Here is a 20,740-nt window from a genome sequence, read left to right as displayed (position 1 = left end):
GGTCTGGGCTCCCTGGAGTTGGAGAGAGACCGTCCACCACCCTGCTCGCCGGGGAGGGGTTTAGGCCTGGCCTCGGCTTATTAAAAACTCAGTTCCATTTTATTACAGCCCAAGGTAGAAAAAGTTAAACGTAAGCCCCCATTTGTATTCAAAATTAACTAAACTCTGGATTAATCCGCACAGTCGTAAACCGGAGGTAGGCGTGCAGACGTGGATAAGACAAAACTCAGTGCATCCAAGCCCCCGGGCGCAGCACACACTCTCCGAATGTGAAGGCATTTATGAAGTCCTTTATAACGTGCAGTCAAAGAGGTTAATTGAAAAATTTCTTAATGTCATTATGAAAGAACTAGATTAACCCAAGTTAATTCACTTTATTGTCCAAAATAAAGAGGAATAAGCCCTGAACTCACTTGCAAATTTGGGGCGTGAATTAGGGGTGAGATGTTGTCTTTAAGGACTCTGCCAGTTTAATTAAGATATGGAAAATTACTTATTGTTCTTCACCGCTAAAGTGCTAGGAATTAACAGGCAAATGTGGTGCCTGGGTTTTTCACATCTCCGCCATGTGTGTGTGTGTTTAATACCCATAAGACTCCGTCATTAAACCTCAGGCACGGACTGGCCCGCTCACGCCAGCCCTCCCACCGGCCTGTCCGCACGGAGGAGCCTCGGTGCAGACCGGCGGGGGCGGGGGGGGGGTGTTTCACTCCCGCCGGATGATCCGGGAACCACAGACCCCCCCCCCCCTTCCTTCCCCACAGGGTCAGGATGGCGGGGGCGGGGGGGAAGGGGCCTCTTCTCCCGGCAGGTGGAACTGCGAATCTGCGTGTAGCTCCTTCTCCGAAGAGCAGTACTCAGCTTCCTCCGGTCACATCACTGCCCCTTTTGCTTCTCCTTCAGGAAGTATTACTCAAGAGGGCGGCGGATCTCGTGGAAGCCTTATACGGGATGCCCCACAACAACCAGGTAGGCAGACGGCAGCCTGACGTGCCTGCCCCCTCCCCAGGCTGACCGTGTCCTCGGAGGGGCCAGCTGGCCCGGGTCCACCGCGGGTTTTCTGGGCGCGCACGCACCCGTTCGCGACCAGTCTGGTGGGAGAAAGGTTCGCCTTCCTGTTTTCACCCTCACTCCGGGTATGTGAGTAGAAAGTCACACGTCAGTGTCAGGGAGCCGGAGCAGCAGAACTTGTCACAGGGAACAGCCACCTCGGAATCCGTCCGGGGGATCCGGTGGTAGGTGGACGGCTGGTGCTGCCGGCCTGGGAGGGAAGGACGGGCACCCACGGCCCACCTTCGTCCCGCTGGAGGTCTGCTCCGGAGGTCTCCGGGGAGCAGACGTGAGGGTATTCGAGATGCTCCTCTGACTCCGGGTCCGGTGCCTTCCACGCCTCCCCAGCTTCTGTGCGCGCCTTCGGGGGCCCCTGGGCTGTGGGTGCAGAACAGAGCAGACGCGCCCCCTCAGAAGCACCCTTAGATTATTTTCCTAAGGGAAGTTGTAACTACAAAAGAACTTTTGTCACGGTTATTTGGCCTTGGCGGGGGCGGGGGGGGGGCAAGGTCGGGGGGGGGGGTGGCGCCGGTGCTCCCCAGCGCGACCCGGGAGCTTGGGGCAGAACGCGCACTTCTCCTCCTGCCCTAGGAGATCATCCTGAAGCGGGCAGCGGACATCGCCGAGGCGCTTTACAGCGTCCCCCGCAATCACAACCAGATCCCCACCCTGGGCAACACTCCTGCGCACACGGGCATGATGGGCGTGAACTCCTTCAGCAGCCAGCTAGCCGTTAACGTCTCGGAGACGTCACAAGCCAATGACCAAGGTACGCGGCCGAGCAAGGGTGGCCCCCTTGCCCAGACGCAGCCAGCTGCCCACGCCCTGGGTGCGGCGGGAAGGCCTGCCGCGCTCCGTCCGTTCTCTGCGGCGAGGTCCTCGTGCCACGGAGCGCCCAGAGCTAATTGCTGCAACTGCACCTCCTGCCACTCAGCTGCCCGGTCTTTGCTAGACGTTTCCTTGAGAGGCTGGGAGCAGCCACGGGCAGCTGTGGCATAGTAAGCGGAGGGGACCCTTCTCAGATATGCTGCACGGGTGGGGGCCCGGAACCAGCGAGGGGAGAGAAGCTCCCTGCCCCCCTCCCCCCCCCCCCCGCCCGCCCGCAGCGCACCTTCCCCCATCTCGCGGTGGCCCCGCCGCCGCGGGCCGCAGGACCTTGTCGCGTGAGCCGGTTCCGAGCGCCTTGTTTAGTTCTCCTCTTTAAAATCCGTGCAGGCAGCAGTCTCAGAAAACCCCTCTCCTGCCGTCCGCCCGCCCGCTCCCCCGCGGCGGGAGCGAGGCTGCCGCTCCCCACCCCTCCCCACACGCGCAGCAATGGTAACCGTAAGAACGAAGACCCCAAAACAGCCCTTCCCGGGGAGCTGCGGCCACAAACAAGCTCTCGCTGTCAGCCATGGCATTTGAAGGTCTGCGGAGGCCGAAAGTTCACGTAGTGTGGGGGGACAGCCCGCGAATCCAGGCTGTCGGTAATTGCTTCTAAGGAGAATCCTGGAAGCCGCTGACGTTAGATCGAAGCGCGCTCGGCTGGCTGTCGAAGCCAACGGAGACCCGGAGCGGGGCCCGGCGAGCAGGCGCCGGGGCAGGGTTGGCGCCGCGAGGCCGTCCGAGCTGGCGCGAGGCGCTGGGGCTGGCGTAGAGCGTGAGGTCGATTGACGGTGTTGAATGTGTGGTACGGATTCGCGGGGAGACCCCCCCCGAGTGTCTCTGCCTGATAATAACGTTATTTTTGGCCGGGGGGGGGGTTTCAACAGTCGGCTACAGTCGCAATACAAGCAGCGTGTCCCCGCGAGGCTACGTCCCCAGCAGTACTCCCCAGCAGTCCAATTACAACACAGTCAGCACTAGCATGAATGGATATGGAAGTGGCGCCATGGCCAATCTAGGGGTCCCGGGCTCGCCTGGATTTCTTAATGGCTCCTCCGCTAACTCTCCCTACGGCAGTAAGTGTCTGTTTTGTCGTCACACGGATTCATGTTCACCTACCACGTCGAATGTGTGCATATTGCTTGGCTGTTCTGGGATGTGAGCTGCTGGACCAAAAGGGAGGGTGGCTCTGGAGGCTGGGGGTCCACGTGGCGGCGGCACATTGGCCGACGGTGGGGCCCTGCGAGGCCGCCCCGGGAACCCGAGCCAAATCGGAAGCGAAACGGGGGCCGCCCGGCGGGAAGCCAGAGCCCCGCGCCCCCCCCGCTCCCCCACCCGCCCCCCGCCCCCCAACCCGAGAGTTCGCCTGGCATCCAGAGAGTGGCCGAGCCGGCAGCGGGTCGCCCCTGCCCCGCTGGCCGCGGCCTCCCGGGCGAGGCCCCGCCAGCCCCCTCCCTGCGTGGTGTTGCCGTGCCGGCGCCGTGCGTCCTGACCCTGTTTGCTTTGTTACAGTAGTGCCGTCCAGCCCCACCGTGGCAGCCTCTTCGGTCACCCTCCCTTCAAACTGTAGCGGTACCCACGGCATTTTCTCATTCTCACCTGCCAATGTCATCTCTGCAGTGAAACAAAAGAGCGCCTTCGCGCCCGTGGTCCGGCCCCAAGCTTCTCCTCCTCCCTCCTGCACCAGCGCCAACGGGAACGGACTCCAAGGTGAGGGGCGGCACCCCGGCCCTTCCTCCGGCCCCCCCCCCCGCCCTGCCCCATCCCCCCGCCCCCAGGCATGCTCTCCTCTGGTGGCCGCGATGCCGCGTGCCCCTCCCGGTCTCCGCAGAAGCGACACCCGCTCGCGCACCCCCACCCGTAACAGACCCTGGTGGAAGAAAACCGTTCCCTCCTGCTTCCAACCTAACCCACGGCATCCTCGTGGTAAAGCCGCCCCTGCCCTCAGGAAAGGGGAACTGCTTGGGGGTCGTGGTGGACGTCCACGTGGCAAACGGGCCTTCACGGCTGGCGCCCGCCAAGTGAGAGCAGGGTGCGCCCCGCCTGTGGCGCCTGGGCTTGCGGCCCCCTGGCCCACGGGCGGCGTGACGGCCTCAGGATGGGGACGGCGGGGCCCGGCTCAGAGCCAGCACGCTCACTGTGTCCCGAGTCCCAGCCTGCCTTCTCAGCCTGGCGCGGCAGACCTGGGGCCAGCGGGCTGTGCGGTCCTCGGAAAGGGGCGCACCGATATCGGGGCCGTGCATGCGTGACCACCGGGGTGGGGGGTGGGGGGAGTTGGAATCTCTAGGCGATGCCTCTCACACGCTCAGGAGGGAGAAGGGCTGGTCCTGGGGGCAGGGGGAGGCATCCCGTGGACGCAGCTGCCCACGGCCGGGGCCACGTGGGGCAGGCACCCAGTGCCTGCCCAGGGCTGGGTCCCTCCGGGCAGCATAGGCCGCACGGTGGCCTGTGAGGTGTGCGGCGGGTGGGCCACGTGAGTGCCCCTAGGCCTCGTGATCTTACCGCGTGGCTCTTTGTGACTCACTGGGGCCACAGGCACTGAATTAAGTGGCCGTCGTCTGGCCTCTTTCAGACACCACCTTTGGTATATGCTCCTCCCGGTGAAAGTCAAATCCAGTTACTCCTTTAAAAAAATGAATCCATTCAACCAGTATTTACTGAGCGCCTACTATGTGCCAGGCTCTCTGCTGGGTGCTGAGGACGCTACCGTGGAGAAGACAAACTGGCCCTTTTGTGAAGTCGGTGGCATATTTCACTTTGATGAACTAATGCTCAAAAAAGGAACTGGAAAGGTATCCGTGATTTGAAATAATTGTGTTCCCAACATCTTAGTCGTATGAGAGGGACGCCCAGGCCCCGTGCGCCGCCGACCGGCCCGCGGCCCAGAGCTGCTTGAGAGGCAGGTGGCCGGGGGCCACGGCCCGTCCACCGTCCACACGGTGCGGAGGCCCACGGGAGGACGGCACACCCACGCGGGGTGTGCACACGGGCCTGCCGAACCATAATGTTGTAACGGTGAGTCGGAGAGGAATGAATGCTGTGCAAATTGATGAACTGGGAAATTGAAGCTCACATCACCACGTGAACGAATGTATCGATACGTTATACGTAAATTAACGAGAGTGATCATTCTGACAAAAATTAAACAACACTAAAGTTAAAAGATTTTAAATTCTATTCGTGCCAGGAGTTCACTGGAAGGCGTCAGCCGCGCTTGGCCTCTTAGCACCAAGTTTCTTACTCGTAGAGGAGGAGAAAAAGAGCCCCCCTGAGGTGGGGCTGTGACTTGGGTCTCTTCGGGGCCTCGGCCTTGAGATCGCAGGGCAGCTGGGCTGTGAGCGGCTTTGCTCTTGGAGAGCCTGAGACTCACCATTACGATATGGACCAATCAGCAGGTGGTCAGAGGCAAGGGCTCAAGGCGGAGGGGAAGTCCAGGCCCCTCCGGTTTTCACAGAGGGAGCGAGCGCAGCGCCTGGGTCCCACCGGGCCTGCAGGCCAGCCCTGGCTGGCGTCACAGAAGTGACCGGCTTGGTTCACATCTGTCGACAGAGGTGGCCTCTGGGGAGTCCGGGGCCTCCGTCTGCTGTAAACGAGCCACTGAGACGAGGGGGAGGCGGCAGCCCTTCCCCCATCCCCCCCACCCCCCCCCCAGGGAGTCTTTGAGGAGGGGCTGCAGCGTGGAAGGTCGTGGGGGGGGTTTGTCCCCACACGTACCCCGGTCCCGTGAAGTAGATGCCCCCCTGCCCCCCTCCCCCCCAGCACCTTAACCGAGCCTGGTTAACGGAAGGCACGTGCACCCACGGCGAAGGCCGCCCGGCCGCAAGAGTAACCTGCCGCCTCTCTCTTTCAGCTATGTCTGGGCTGGTAGTCCCGCCGATGTGAGGGGCTCGCTCCCCCCTCCGCAGCACCCGGCACCACGACGGACTTCAGGGGACACGTTTAGCGTAGAGGGCCTGCTGCTGGAGACCGTGATCTTCAAGCTGTCAGCAGCAGCGGAGACGCTACAAAAGACTTTGTTTAAAGATTTTATTTAAACTATTAAGAATCAACATGCAAACAGCCTACTTCTTCATGAACAATTCCATTTTATTGACTGAACTTTTCTCATATTTTCACATTTCTCAGATCTGAAGACTAAGGAAAACAAAGTGACGCCTATTTTGTATAAAGTTTCTGACTCCGTCTTGGCTATGTCTAGTACTTGCTATGTGTTGGGAGAAACTTTGTGAATGCACCATTTTGATTATCATGAAACACTGATGAAAAATGCCTCCAACCATTTTTCTGTGCTCATACTTAGATTCACAATGGTTGTGTATCTCTATAATGTGAAATATTTTTTTGTGGTGAAAAAAAAAAAAGGGGGCCAAGGAGGCGTGAGCCATCGAACTGGAAGGAAGGAGGACTTGAATTCGGGTGGCAGGGAGGGAGGGAGGGTTTATCATTGCTTACCTTCATCTTAATGAAATGAAACTTTGTAACTTATTGTAGTTAGAAATTGTAACTTTGATATTGAATTCTCTTGCCTTCAACAAGCACACTGACAGAAAAAAAAAATGCTACTGTCTGTTGGTTGAAATCTTCTCCCACCGCTAGAACTTCCTGTTAAGCAAGTGTGATCTGCAACATTTTTTCAACTTTTGCTAGCACTGTATACTATTGCATTCTTAGGCTACTGTGAGGTCCATGTTTCTTGTACCAGAAGTTGTCCTTTTGACTTCTAGCTCCTTCTTCCCTAATGTGTTTTGTATGTGGTTATAAAATTGTAGACTTTTGTGATTTTGCCAAAGTTGTAGCTAAATATTTATACACTTGTCTTGAATTTTTTTCAGATCCACTTAAATATTTAGAAAAAACACGTTTTCTTCCTTATGTGTCTCATAAGGAATAAAATGGTCTCCATTCAACACTTTTCCATGAACACTTACAGTTGCTAAGGGACTTTCTTTTGTAACATATCGATTATAAATATTGTATTTATCTTTGAGATTTTGTACATTGCTTTTACCGCCGTTTTCTTTTTCCTGTCTGTATCGGTTTTTGATCATGGCCCGGTGTTGGGAACACCGTTAAGCCAAGAGCTGTCTCTCTGATCTGCTTTGTTAAAGTGAACCGGTGTCCTGGAATTTCATTTGTACTTCAAAGATTTGCTTTTGTTTAGACTTCCCATCCTTTTTTTTTTTCTTTCTTCTTTTTTATTTTGAGGAAAAGTCAAATTCATTGTTTATTTTTATATTATTTTTAAGTTATCTGAACAAATACTTTTGAAAACAAAGGTTGTTGTATAGTCAACACAAAAACGGTGCCACTCGGCTGTGAAAATCCTAGTAGATTTCGTGCATGTGGAACAGCCGTGAAGAGGGGACACCGTTTGGGGCTGTGTCCTTATTTTTCTGTAGAATGTAAAAAGTCATTTTAGCTGCCACCCACGACTTTGCCACATAGCTGAACTGTGTTTACTGGAAAAATTCAGAGGCCTAAAGTTTAAAATAAAATTTACTTCTGATGTTTTAATTAAAATGTTTGCCACATTAACTTCTCTGATGCCTTAAAAGTGGACTTCTTTAAAGAACCTTTGTGCTATTTTATCACAGGCTTACAACACAACTGTTAACGATTTCATTTGGAGATTAGGGTGTCTACACACACACATACATACACACACACACACACACGAAAGCACAAACCTGTTGCTATGTGTCGCTCCTTCCCGCGTCTGATTCTGCTGTGTTCTGTGCCCTCCCAGGCCCACCTAGGAATCAGAGAGGTTTTGGGGAGGGGGGTGGGGGGACCAAAATCACCGCTGGTTTTTAAACTTTTTTTTAAATTATATGTATATATTATATATATTATACATAATATATATAATATATATACGTATTTTGCGGTCAGACCTGTCTGTCCTTTTTAAACCGAAATGACCTCCTTCAGAACCTGTGCCTCTTAGTGCCAAACCCGCAGTGACACCAGAGGGTTCGTCTTTTCCCTTTGCATTAAATGCTTCACACAGCACAGCAACTGTTTTGCAAACTGCAGCAGAAATCAGATTTAAAACCAAAAGGAAGGACTTTAAAAAACTTTGACAAAACACACACACACACACACACACACACACAAAACCATGCACAACTTAGGAAAGTGCTCATTCGAGGGACTAAACGAGCAGAATGTCCCCGGTGGTCAGCGGGTCACGGCCCGGCCCTCCGACGGCTAAGGCTTAGCTACGTGGAAAAGCCTGAGAAGTCACTTTGGAACTAAATTGCCTCCGTTTTATTTTGTATAAGTAAGGGTTTGATCTAAAAACAAGCTCACGTGTACATGTTAAGAACGTTTGCAAGTTTCCTCATCCCTGCACTCGGTTTGTGTTTTAGATTAGTCAATGCCCCTCATCGCTTCATGGTCTCAAAATTGAGCGCTTCACTAAATGGTAGATTTTACTGTTAAAGACCCTACAATAAGATTGTTTTATCTGTACATTTTTTCAGATATTTAACTGTATAAAAATGTTCATTTTACACAATATTTAATTAAAGTATTTCTTGTCTGTGAATTTCACTTTGGGTAATTTTATCTGTTTTGATTAAGATGAGTGGCACAGCGCATGCACATACAGACTGGGGCGGGCGTGGGGTGGGTGTTCCTTCGACACCTGGGCCCCAGGGCTGTGTCTTGGCTGAGATAAGAGTGATTCATAGAACCACCTTCGTAGAACCACCTTCTACAAAGTTATCAGTCCTTAAACCACTCTTGTAACCTGCACAGAGAAATTCTTAGGGCTCCGGTCCCCGGAGGGGCCGTCTGTACGTATGTTGCACTCAAATGTCTGTACGTGACCCTGTGTCAGGTACCGTGGCATATAACCAACCTGGAGACTGCACCCCCCCCCGGCCCCCCCCCCCCCCGCCTCTGCTTTGGAACTGGAGGGCGCGGGCAGGTAGAGGGCGAGAGCTCGGGTACACACCCCCTCCCTCCACCCCCACCACCGGGCCCCGCCGGGGCGAGAACCGGCTTTGGGCTCTGGACGGGCGGGCAGGCACCAGGGCACCAGATGGCGGTGCCGGCCAAGGTCCCACCTGGGATGCCACCAAGCGGTTCTGGGTCCACGGCAGCGGGAAAGCGGACCCTCTGCACTGCGGCCGGTCTGCATCCACCAGCATGGGCACCGACGATAACGAGGATAACGAGGGCGCCATCTGCCCCGGGCTTCTCATTTGCACAGGAAGCTCGGCTCCTGCAAGTTCTTGAAACTCCCCTTCGTTTCATTCTGTATTTTTCATTTTCTCCTCAATGAAAGGCTGGTTTTGCATGTTTTGGCTTGCAGCTCTGTAACACATACACATAAGTGTGATCCAAATTAGTACTCACAAATGTCATCTTAATTACTTGTTCTGCTGAGCAAAACAGGAAACAATTATTCAAAACATAAAGAAACTTGTGAATACCTTTCTCTCCTGTCACTGACAGTCAGGTTCCTTTGACTGCATTCTTGTTTCAGCCTTAAAGAGACAGCAAAGAAAAGGAGGCTCGGGGGCACAAGGCTGCAGGCCGCCCCCCCTCCCGCCTCCCCCTGGGCTCCTTCCCAAGGTGCTGGGGGTGGGGCTGGGGACCAGAGTCCCCTCCTCCCTCACTCTGAGTGGGTGCCAGAAGTGCCAGCCTGCGCGGCGGGGGGGTGGGGGGTGGGGGGGTGGGGGGGGGTGGGGAGGGCCGCCTCCCCAGGGCCGGCTCCCCAGGCCCTACAACCTGGGGAGAAATTGTTTCATGTTTGTGTTTCGAATCAGAAGCAGGAACCGCATTCTCTCCAGATGTATGCCAATTATTGTCAGGCCGCCTTTTAAGGTCTTTCAAGCTTTTAAAGATTATTCAAAGCACTTGAAATGGGCTTCCGTCTAATGCCTCATTTCATTGCATTAAACAGCCTAGTTAATAAAGAATCAATATATTCAAAGGGCAAGGTTATCTTTTGTCTATAAGGGGTGGTGTCATTCTGAACCTTTTATAGTTCAAATGCTGAAAAAGGCCTCGCGAAATCCATACTCATCAAGTGGGTCACTGAGAGCAATAGAGAGGGCCCCTGAAAGGAAAGACGGGCCACTCTCCTTTAAAACAACTCAGCCTTATCTCCTCGCTCGGAGCGCCCAGAGAAGTCCTCCGAAAATGTCAATTTCTCATCAAGACAAGAGGCCGTGATGATCATTTTTTTCCAGAGAATACACACAATTAGGAGAATGCAGAGGGGCGGCTGGGGTGGCGATTTGTAGCGGCTTCTGTCCCCCCGAGCCGCGAGCCCCCTCCCAGCAGATAAGAGGAGTTGTTGATAACTCAAGTGCCAATATGCCAAAGAGCGAGTTTTGAATGTGAGTCCTTGTGCTCCGAGCGCGCCCGGCCGATCCCGGGCCCTGATAACAGCACAGCTTCTAACAGACATGGCAGGTTGGCCCTCACAATTAATGCGATGAATACATCACACAAAAGAGTCGGGAGGCTTTATGCTCGGTGAGACAATCCCCTGTTTTACCCTTCAAGGATTCCTTTTATGTTGGAATAAGGTTGCTTTTAATGAAATTTAAACTCATCAGAGGAAATCAGAAACCTCCAATCAGATTACAAATTGATTTTTTGGTCATTTGTCATTTCCCAGTTTCACAGAGAGCAAGTTGCCAGTCCGGCGCTGGGAGCCAGTGTGCACACAGCTCCCAGCCCCTGGCCCGGGGACAGACGGGAGCAGACTCACGCCGTTCTGACTCTGCCCCCGCCCAGGTCTGGCGAAGGGAACCCCCGACAGGAGCCGGCACCGCTGAACTTGGAAGCCAGCTGTGGCTTAACCTGGGGACTCACGGTGATTTCTAGGTCTGCACTCGTGAGCCACCCATGGCCCACGAGACACTTTCTCTTGGCAGCGTAGGAAGTTTTGGTTCGTACCCACCCACGTTCCGAACCGGCTCTGGGCCACCCCTGCACGGCGCCCCAGGGAGTGTCCAGGCCTTATCCACCAACAGCTGGTGATCTGGGGCCACGGTGATACCTGGCCAATTCCTACTCAGCCATCCGTTCTGAGCCCAAATGCTCGCTCCAGGGCGAGGTCTCCCCTTTCTCTCAGGCCAGTTGAGGGAGGCCTGCCCCCTGTGCCCCCCCCAACCTGGGAGCTACCCAAGGCCACCTGCTGCTGGCCTCCCAGGGGCTCTCCCATCATACGCTGGGTGGACTTCGAGGTTCCTGAGGACAAGACACAGCCGCGCCCTCCTCAACCTCTCCTCCTACGCTGGGCACCAGGCCCGGCCCAGGCCAAGGTCAGGGTAGGCACAACTTCAGGAGGAAAGTGAACATCCTTCCTGACTCAAGATTCCTTGGAGATACCCTTTTAAAATGTAATCTCTGAAGTGAGTTGAGTATGCCACACATTTCTGGACAGCACACAAGCACCGTCCCCCCCCACAACACCTGCTGGACCTCGGGGTTTGTAGGTCATTTTAGCAATCCCACGGGGCCAGTTCCTCCTCTTAGGTGACAAAACTGTGGTCTGGAGAGATGACATGACCAGCCTGAAGTCACAGGGCTGGAAGGACCAGGGCCAGATCTAAAGAAGTTTCTAGTCTCCAAACCCTGCTCTTTCCACTAACTGAGGTTGCCGACACCTGCAGGGAGGGAGTGGGGGCAGAAAGCGAGAGAGACACTGACCATCTGGAGGGAAGAGAGCCACTGTGCCCCCTGGGGAGTTCCAACCTCGGGAAGGACATGTGCTGCACCCAGGGCTTGACCCAACCAGGCCAGAAGCTGGGAAGCGGCCTGTCCGGCCCCTGTCCCCTGAGGCTCAGATGTCTCTGTGCACACTGGGTGCCCCTGGGGAGTTCCAACCTCGGGAAGGACATGTGCTGCACCCAGGGCTTGACCCAACCAGGCCAGAAGCTGGGAAGCGGCCTGTCCGGCCCCTGTCCCCTGAGGCTCAGATGTCTCTGTGCACACTGGGTGCCCCTGGGGTCCACACGGCATCTGTGGTGTAACTAGGGGCAGAGGGGCTGAGTGCAGGAGTCATTCACGTGGTGCAGGGACAGGAGGGGGACAGGAAGGGGCACTGAGGCCGGCCCCCAGGAGGCAGGGCCAGAGGACTGGGCTGTAAGGCTCGAGTCCTCGGCCAACTCCCCCACCCCAGCCTGGGCTTAGCAAAAGCTTCTGTTATGGGCGACTGAGGAGCAGGATGAGGGAGCAGAGGGAAAGACGGTCCCTAATGGTTTGGCTAGCAGGGTCCGAATGAGCCACAATGAAGTTGGAGGTGTTGGCCAGAAAAGAAATGAATGTCAGAGGGGACCATGGGCATCCCCCGCCCCCGCCCCGTCAGACCACACCCACTGCTGTGCTGATACTGGGACCGTGGACAGACCCTCACTCAGACCCTGACAGTGGGGTGCGACTCACTAGCTCTGATGAAGCCGGAAACTTGTGTTTCCATCCACGAGACACCGAGCCCTGCACTGGTACTATGGGCCAGCAGAGCCGAGGCTGGTGCGGGCCCGGGGCCACCAGTAGAGACAGAGAGAAACTTGCAACAATTACAACAAAGGGTTTACATCTCAATATACAACGAGCTTCTGCAAATCAATAAGACTAGATACCCTGAAGAAAAACAGGTGAAATTCACAGTCGGTTCACAAGGGAACAACACAAGTGATGGATAAGCTTAGGAAAATATAGTCAACCTGACCCAAAAATGCACATCAAAATAATGAGAAGAATTTTTTTTCATCTATTAAATGAGAAAGGATTTTACTTACAAGCTAATCTCAATCCTACTGGTGGAGAAATGGGCATTCTCAGAGTTGTCGATAGAGGAGTGAGTGGGTACAACCCTCTGGAAATCAATTCGACGTTATATCAATTCGACGTTATATCAAGAGACTTAACAATGTTCATATCCTTTGACTCACTAATTCCACTGGTAGGAATCAATCTTAAGGAAATAATCAGAGATGAGGCACGACTTTAAGCACAAGCTTATTCGCTGCAGTAAATATGTACTTAAAAACCCAGGAAGGACCCAAATACCTAAAAATAACAATCGTTAACTGAATTATGATATAGCCGTATAATGAATATTATATATTCTACTAAGCCATTAAGATCACGCTGTTAAAGTATATTTAATGAAATGGTATAAACTAAACTAATGGCATAAAATTAAGGTGAAGCAGACAGATAATAATGTACATATAACATAATTCAAAATTGCCAATTTCTAGATCAAGAGAAGGCAAGAAAGCAAATGTATAATATATATAATATTATACAATAATACATATTTGGAAAAAAATAGTAAAGTTCTAGAGGGACCAACGGTCGGTGCAGGTGGGGGGAGGAAGTGTGCACACCACACTGGAGGTCCCGGGGTCAACCGTGTCGCAAAGCTCCACGGAAGTACAGCTGAGACTGATGCCACAGGTGGTCAGAGACCCAGAAGCTGGCCGACGATCAGAGAGGGCCGGGTTGAGGACAGGTGCCCAGAGGTGTGCGGCCCAGTGCCACAGGCTCGCAGGGAGGTGGAGCCCGAGGGAGAGATTTCCACAAAGTCCGGCTGGACTCCCTGCTCCTGGCTTTCCCAGCATCCCCTGGGCCTGATTCTGACCTCACTTTTATTTGAACTCCCTCGAAGGGATTTCTGCTGCTAGCAACCAAACAATTTCTGACCAAATGAGGGAGAAAACTTATTTTAAAATCAGCGTCATAAGAAAATCCAAAAGAACTTAAAAAGCATTAAATTCAGTGAGTGAAATTTAGCATGACTGATGAATGCAAGGTCAACGTAACAACCATATTTCTACAACCATCACAGTTAACGGAACTTTAAAAACTAATACCATTTATATTACCATAAAAAATGCCAAATACCCAAGAAGAAAGCTACCAATGTTGTACAAGATGTCTGCCCAGGAAACCACATAATTGTTGAGAAATTTCTAAAATCTTCCTAAGTGGAGGCACATAACATATCCATGGATTGTTAGATCACGTGTTGCAAAGATGCCAATTCTCCCTAAAATGGCCAAAGACTCAGTCTCAATGTCAAATTCCAGTAGGCTCTTTACTTGAAGCTGATAAGCTGATTCTGAAGTTTACGCAGGAACGCAAATGACCCAAGAGGAGCCAAGGCGACGGGGAGGGAGTGGGAAGCTTGAACACTCACAGTTCTGGAGGCTGCGTGTCTAAGAACAAGGTGCCGATAGGTGTGGTTGTTGGTGAGGGCCCTCTTCCTGGCTTGTGGGCAGCTGCCCTCTCCCTGTGCTCACATACAGACAGCAGAAGGGCTTTCAGCTCGTATAGGGCATGACTCCCATCACAGGGGACTCACCCCCATGATCTCATTTAAACCTAATCACCTCCCAAAGGTCCAGCTCCAAATATCATCACACTGCTGGGGGTGGGGGGGGGGGCAGGAGGGCTTCAACATATGGATCTGGGGAGACAAGTATTCAGAGTCCCTAACACTACCCAGACAAGGTCTCTTAGGCCATAGTAAGTAATACAGTTTGGTATGAAGGCAAGACGAGACAAATAACTTCATGAGATACAGTCCGGAAACAGATCCATATGTGTGTGGCCACCTGATCTGTAACACAGGTGCCACAGCAATGCAGGAAGCTGAGCTGAGAGCAGTGGACATACGTGTGCTATATCAAGTGACTCCCTCTTACACATGTAGGAGCGCCAGTCAGGATGGCAGGGCACGCTGAGGCAGGACTCCCTGGCTGCGACCAGGGGCTGCTTAAAACCAACGTCAGGAGAACACCCAGGCCCTCTGAACCAAAGGAGCAAGGAGATGGGGTGACGAGCACCCATCTGCCTGGGCAGGCTGCTGAGGGCCGAGGCCCGCAGGAGGCAGGAGGCTGCTGTGGGGTAGAACAGAACCCAAACCTGCTCCCCTCCGCCAAACTGCTGGACGGGGTGGGGCCTCTGCACTTTGCTCTCACAGGGAGTTGGTAGAGGAGGCATTCTGAGAAGATCAGCTGTTCTGATGCACTCAAGCGGCTTTCAAAAAGACCTGTGGTTTTATTATCGGAAGGAATTAAAGACCTAAATACATGGGAAAACACCGCATGTTCACCATTGGAAGACAGTATTGTCAGGATGACAATGTTTCCCAGCTGCAGATTCAATGGTCTACAGATTCGAGGCAACCCCTGTCAGAACCACCACTGGCTTTTTCTAGAAACCAACCAGCGGATCCTAAAATTCATATGGTACTGGCACAGGACCCAGAACAACCAGACCCTCTCATAAAAGAAGAACAGAGTTGGAGGACTCCACTTCCTGATTTCAAAACTGAAAGAAAGAAAGAAAGAAAGAAAGAAAGAAAGAAAGAAAAGAAAAAAAGAAAGAAAAAGAAAGAAAGGAAAGAAAGAAAAGAAAGAAAGAAAGAAAAGAAAGAAAGGAAAGAAAGAAAGGAAGAAGGAAAGAAAGGAAGAAAGAAAGAAAGAAAGGAAAGAAAGAAAAGAAAGAAAAAAGAAAAAAAAGAAAGAAAAGAAAGAAAGGAAGAAAGGAAGGAAAGAAAGGAAAGAAAGAAAAGAAAGAAAGAAAAGAAAGGAAAGAAAGAAAAGAAAGAAAGAAAGAAAAGAAAGAAAGGAAAGAAAGAAAGAAGAGAAGGAAAGAAAGGAAGAAAGAAAGGAAAGAAAGAAAAGAAAGAAAAAAGAAAAAAAAAGAAAGAAAAGAAAGAAAGGAAGAAAGGAAGGAAAGAAAGGAAAGAAAGGAAAGAAGGAAAGAAAGGAAAGAAAGGAAGAAAGAAAGAAGGAAAGAAAGGAAGGAAAGAAAGAAAAGAAAGAAAGAAAGATAGAAAAGAAAGAAAGAAAATAGAAAAGAAAGAAAGAAAGGAAGAAAGGAAGGAAAGAAAGGAAGAAAGAAAGAAAGAAAGGAAAGAAAGAAAAGAAAGAAAGAAAGAAAAGAAAGAAAGAAAGAGAGAAAGGAAGGAAAGAAAGGAAAGAAAGGAAGGAAAGAAAGAAAAAAAAAGAAAGAAAGAAAAGAAAGAAAGAAAGGAAAGAAAGGAAAGAAAAAAAGAAAGAAAGAAAGAAAAGAAAGAAAGAAAGAAAGGAAGGAAAGAAAGGAAAGAAAGGAAGAAAGAAAGAAAGGAAAGAAAGAAAAGAAAGAAAGAAAAAAGAAAGAAAGAAAGAAAAGAAAGAAAGAGAGAAAGAAAGGAAGGAAAGAAAGGAAGGAAAGAAAGAAAAGAAAGAAAAAAAAAAAGAAAAGAAAGAAAGAAAGGAAAGAAAGGAGGGAAGAAAGAAAGGAGGAAAGAAAGAAAGACAGAAAGAAAGAAAAGAAAAGAAAGAAAGAAAGGAAGGAAAGAAAGGAAAGAAAGGAAGAAAGAAAGGAAAGAAAGGAAGAAAGAAAGGAAGAAAGAAAGAAAAGAAAGAAAAGAAAGAAAAAAGAAAAAGAAAGAAAGAAAAGAAAGAAAGGAAGGAAAGAAAGGAAAGAAGGAAAGAAAGGAAGAAAGAAAGAAAGAAAGAAAGAAAGAAAGAAAGAAAGGAAGAAAGGAAGGAAAGAAAGGAAAGAAAGAAAAAAAAGAAAGAAAGAAGGAAAGAAAGAAAGAAAGAAAAGAAAGAAAGAAAGGAAGAAAGGAAGGAAAGAAAGGAGTAAAGAAAGGAAGAAAGGAAGAAAGGAAGAAAGAAAAGAAAAACAAAGAAAGAAAAGAAAGAAAGGAAGGAAGGAAAGAAAGGAAGGAAAGAAAGGAAAGAAAGAAAGAAAGAAAGAAAGAAAAGAAAGAAAAAAAAGAAAGAAAAGAAAGAAAGAGAGAAAGAAGGAAAGGAAGGAAAGAAAGAAAAGAAAGTAAAAAAGAAAGAAAGAAAGAAAGAAAAGAAAGGAAGGAAGGAAAGAAAGGAAAGAAAGGAGGGAAGAAAGAAAGGAGGGAAGAAAGAAAGAAAGAAAGAAAGGAAAGAAAGGAAAGAAAGGAGGAAAGAAAGGAAGGAAGGAAGGAAGGAAGGGAGGAAGAAAGAAAGAAAGGAAGGAAAGAAAGGAGGAAAGAAAGGAAGAAAGGAAGAAAGGAAGAAAGAAAAGAAAGAAAAGAAAGAAAGAAAGAAAGAAAGGAAAGAAAGGAGGGAAGAAAGAAAGGAGGGAAGAAAGAAAGAAAGAAAGGAAGAAAGGAAGGAAAGAAAGGAAAGAAAGGAGGAAAGAAAGGACGAAAGAAAGAAAAGAAAGAAAGAAAGGAAGAAAGGAAGGAAAGAAAGGAGGAAAGAAAGGAAGAAAGAAAGATAGAAAAGAAAGAAAGAAAGGAAGAAAGGAAGGAAAGAAAGGAGGAAAAAAAGGAAGAAAGAAAGAAAGAAAGAAAGACAGAAAGAAATCAAGCCAGTGTAGCAGTGGATGCACGTCCAGATCAGTGGAGTACAACTGGGAGTCCAGAGATAACCCTGTGTATTTACGGTCAACTGATTTTCGACAAGGGTGCCAGGGCCATTCAAGGGGAAAAGAACGGTCTCTTCAGCAAACAGTGCTGGACGACTGGAGAGCCACACACAGAGACAGAAGTGGATGTCACCTCACATCGTACACAAAAAGTAACTCCAAAGCAGACCAAAGACCTACGCGTAAGAGCCAAGACCGTGAAGCCCTGAGAAGAACACACAGGGGCGTCTTCAGGGCTTCAGATTTGACAACGGCTGTCATGCGAAGTGGCAACTGTGTGCACGATGCAGTGCACGTGGTGTGCATCTTAGATGTGACACCGAAACCACGAATCACGGAAGTAACAACAGATACACTGAACTTCGACTCAACGGAAAATATCCGTGTTTCAAAGACATCATCAAGACCGCGAAAAGACAGCCCACGGGATGGGAGAAACTACTTGAAAATCATGTATCTGAAGAGGCGCCTGCATCCAGACTGTGTGAAGAATGCTTTCAAACACAGGCAGTAAAAGGACGAGTGACTCCGTCTGAAAGGGCAAATGATCAGGAACGGGCATGTCTTTCCAGAAGACACACCGATGGCCAACAAGCACACGCAACGAGGCTCGACATCACCAGTCACCAGGGAAATGCAAGTCAAAACCACAAGGAGGCGCCCCTTCACGCCCACCGGGACAGCCAGGATCACAAAGTCCCAGGGCAGCCTGGCCCCTCACGCTGCTGGTGTGGGTTCAGAAACTGGGGCGGCCGCTTTCCACAGACCAGCACCTTCTCAGAGGGGTAAGCCCTCCCCCTGTGGCCCAGTATTCCCATTCCTAGTTACATACCCGAGGGACACGAACTCTGCGTTGACACACAGACTGTGCACGCGAATGTTTACAACAGCATAACCGTAATAGCCAAAAGGTAGAAATAACCCAAAAGTCCGTTACGGATGGATTTTAAAATTGTGGTGTGCCCACACATTGGAACGTGATTCAGTTGTAAAGGGGACACAGATGAACTTTGAAAACATGATGTTTCTTATTATTTTTTTAATGTTTGCTCATTTTTGAAAGAGAGACAGAGTATAAGTGGGGGAGGAGCAGAGAGAGGAGACACAGAATCCGAAGCAGGCTCCAGGCCCCGAGCTGTCAGCATAGATCCCGATGCAGGGCTAGAACCCACAAACCGTGAGATCATGACTGAGCCGAAGCCAGACGCTCGATCGACTGAGTCTCCCAGGCGCCCCTGAAAACATTATGCTTAAGTGCAGGAAGCTGATCCCCAAAAACCAAGTTTCCATTTATATGCAACATCCAGAGTAGGCAAATCACAGAAACAGAAAATAGATTAGTGACTGCTGAGAGCGGGAAACACAGGGCGAGAGGGGGTGATGAGCCAAAGAAACATGAGGGCAGATTCTTTCTGAGGTGACAAAATGTTCTAAAATTGACTGTGGTCAAAACCACTGAATTGTACATTTTATTTATTTTTTATGTCTTTTGAGACAGAGTTAGAGAGAGAGAGAGAGAACGCGTGCACACCAGTGGGGGAGGGGCAGAGAGACAGGGAGAGAGAATCTTAAACAGACTCTATGCTCAGCGTGGAGCCCAATGCAGGGCTCGGTCCCATGACCCTGGGATCCTGATCTGAGTCAAAATCAAGAGTCAGGCTTAAGAGACTGAGCCACCCAGGTGCACCTTAATCGTACCCTTTAAATGGGAAATTAAAAAAAAATTTTTTTAATGTTTATTTATTTTTGAGAGAGACAGAGACAGAGAAAGACAGACTGTGAACAGGGGAAGGGCAGACAGAGAGGGAGACACAGCATCCGAAGCAGGCTCCAGGCTCTGAGCTGTCAGCACAGAGCCCAATGCAGGGCTCGAACCCATGAACTGTGAGATCAAGACCTGAGCCAAAGTCTGACGCTTAACTGACCGAGCCCCCCAGGTACCCCTAAATGGGTAAATTTTAAGGTACGTGAATGATCTCTCAATAAAGCTGTCATAAAGAAGTCCTGTGGTTTTATCAAAGCAGAAGAAGAAAAATCAACCTTCCATGGAGAATTAGTCTTCAGGCTTTTGGTTTTTTGAGGAAACTGCATTTCCTCGAGGATGTTGCTGGGACTTGAATCCCAGCTGAGTGTGAGAGCCACTGGTGCTGCACACATGCCCTCGTCTTCCTCCCACCTGCTGCTCCCCAGGACTTAGTGTCCACAAGCTGTAGGAGGCAAGGTGTCACAGGGGCCCCTACTCTGCATCTCCAGGCCACACAGGCCAGATCACAGCCTGGGTCCTACCTGGGGTGAGGTGATGCCTCACGTGACCCCCGGTGAGCCAGCCCGCCCCAGCCCAGCTCTGCCTGGGCTGTTCTGAGGCTGCCCTTGGTCCCCCGTGGAGCATACACACTGGGTTCCTCATCGAAGGTAATTTCCAGAAGTTACATTTTCTTGAAGAGAAAAAGCAGCCTTCAAAAGGGTGGCTTTTTAAAATGGCTTCATTGGGCGTGCCTGGGTGGCTCAGTCGGTTGCGTGTCCGACTTCAGCTCAGGTCATGATCTCACAGTTTGTGGGTTCAAGCCCCGTGTGGGGCTCCGTGCTGGCAGCTCGGAGCCTGGAGCCTGCTTCGGATTCTGTGTCTCCCTCTCTCTCTCTCTCTGCCCCTCCCCCCACTCGCACTCTGTCTCTCTCTCAAAGATGAATAAAAACATTAAAAAAAAATGGTTTTATTATTTTCTGAACATTCCAGAATACTCCTACTTTTTAAACGCCACAGTCCTGTGTATTAAATTTCCTCAAAACTTATGTTATTAAGCTGGATATCCAAAATCTCAACTGATCCCACTTCTCCACCCTGGTCTGAGCCACACCTGTGCTGCCCTGGCTCGAGGTACTAGTGGCCTGATATGTCCCTCTGCTTTTCCTCCCCCCCCCCCCCCATCTTTCTCAGCACAGCAGCCAGAGCATCTCCTAAATTCGGGGCAGACCACCTTCACCGCATTCTGTCTGGAGTTCTCCCAGTGGCCTCGAGGATGTACACAGTCAGCCCCACAGACCCCTCCTCTCCACCCCCCCCCCCCCCGCCAAGTGCCCCAGCTCCAGGGTATGGATTACAAGCATTTGCTGTGCTCCCCCAACTCAGGTCTTGCACCCTTTACCCCAGGGAGGTGTCCTTGCCTGCTCTGAAATTAACACCCCTACCCTAACCACCACCCACATGCCTTCTCCCCCTTTCTTTTACTCAGTGTTTCTCCCTACTACCCACACATTCAACTGGCTTCCATACTGTCATCCATTAGAGCATAAGCCCCTTGAGGAGGGGGGGCTTGTCTGCTTGGATCATCACTGTAGCCCCAGCACCCTCAGCGCTCGCAAACCAAACTTTCCAGGACCCTTGGACTGAGGCACCTGCTTCTATGCTCAGGATATGTGGTTTAGTATCTCTCCCTGTTGGCCCTTGAGAGCC

At 50.8% G+C, this 20,740-nt stretch overlaps 1 protein-coding gene and 1 long non-coding RNA gene across 14 annotated transcripts in view; one reads left to right on the top strand and one right to left on the bottom strand.

Moving 5' to 3' along the window:
* The window catches only part of EBF3 (EBF transcription factor 3), a 128,011-nt gene extending 119,547 nt beyond the window's left edge, over window positions 1-8,464 (top strand). For 2 of the 13 annotated variants that reach the window (XM_045439253.1, XM_045439255.1), the window contains 6 exons: window positions 904-969; window positions 1,642-1,819; window positions 2,802-2,990; window positions 3,427-3,624; window positions 4,594-4,706; window positions 5,765-8,464. In XM_045439253.1, the coding sequence (XP_045295209.1) occupies window positions 904-969; window positions 1,642-1,819; window positions 2,802-2,990; window positions 3,427-3,624; window positions 4,594-4,706; window positions 5,765-5,782 (762 nt within the window). In that variant the 3' untranslated portion in view covers window positions 5,783-8,464. The other 11 variants (XM_045439257.1, XM_045439259.1, XM_045439260.1 and 8 more) reach the window with 8 other exon arrangements.
* Window positions 8,465-8,911: 447 nt separating this feature from the next.
* LOC123577223 lies at window positions 8,912-15,207 on the bottom strand. The gene is made up of 3 exons (XR_006701772.1): window positions 14,087-15,207; window positions 9,357-9,410; window positions 8,912-9,237 (listed from the first exon to the last, which is right to left on the bottom strand). It is a non-coding gene; the product is annotated as an uncharacterized LOC123577223 (long non-coding RNA).
* Window positions 15,208-20,740: the final 5,533 nt, after the last annotated feature.

This window comes from Leopardus geoffroyi, chromosome D2 (assembly GCF_018350155.1).
Source record: "Leopardus geoffroyi isolate Oge1 chromosome D2, O.geoffroyi_Oge1_pat1.0, whole genome shotgun sequence".
In the NCBI taxonomy this organism is placed as follows: domain Eukaryota; kingdom Metazoa; phylum Chordata; class Mammalia; order Carnivora; family Felidae; genus Leopardus; species Leopardus geoffroyi.
Note: the sequence above shows the minus strand (reverse complement) of the source record. Positions and strands in the feature narration are given on the sequence as shown.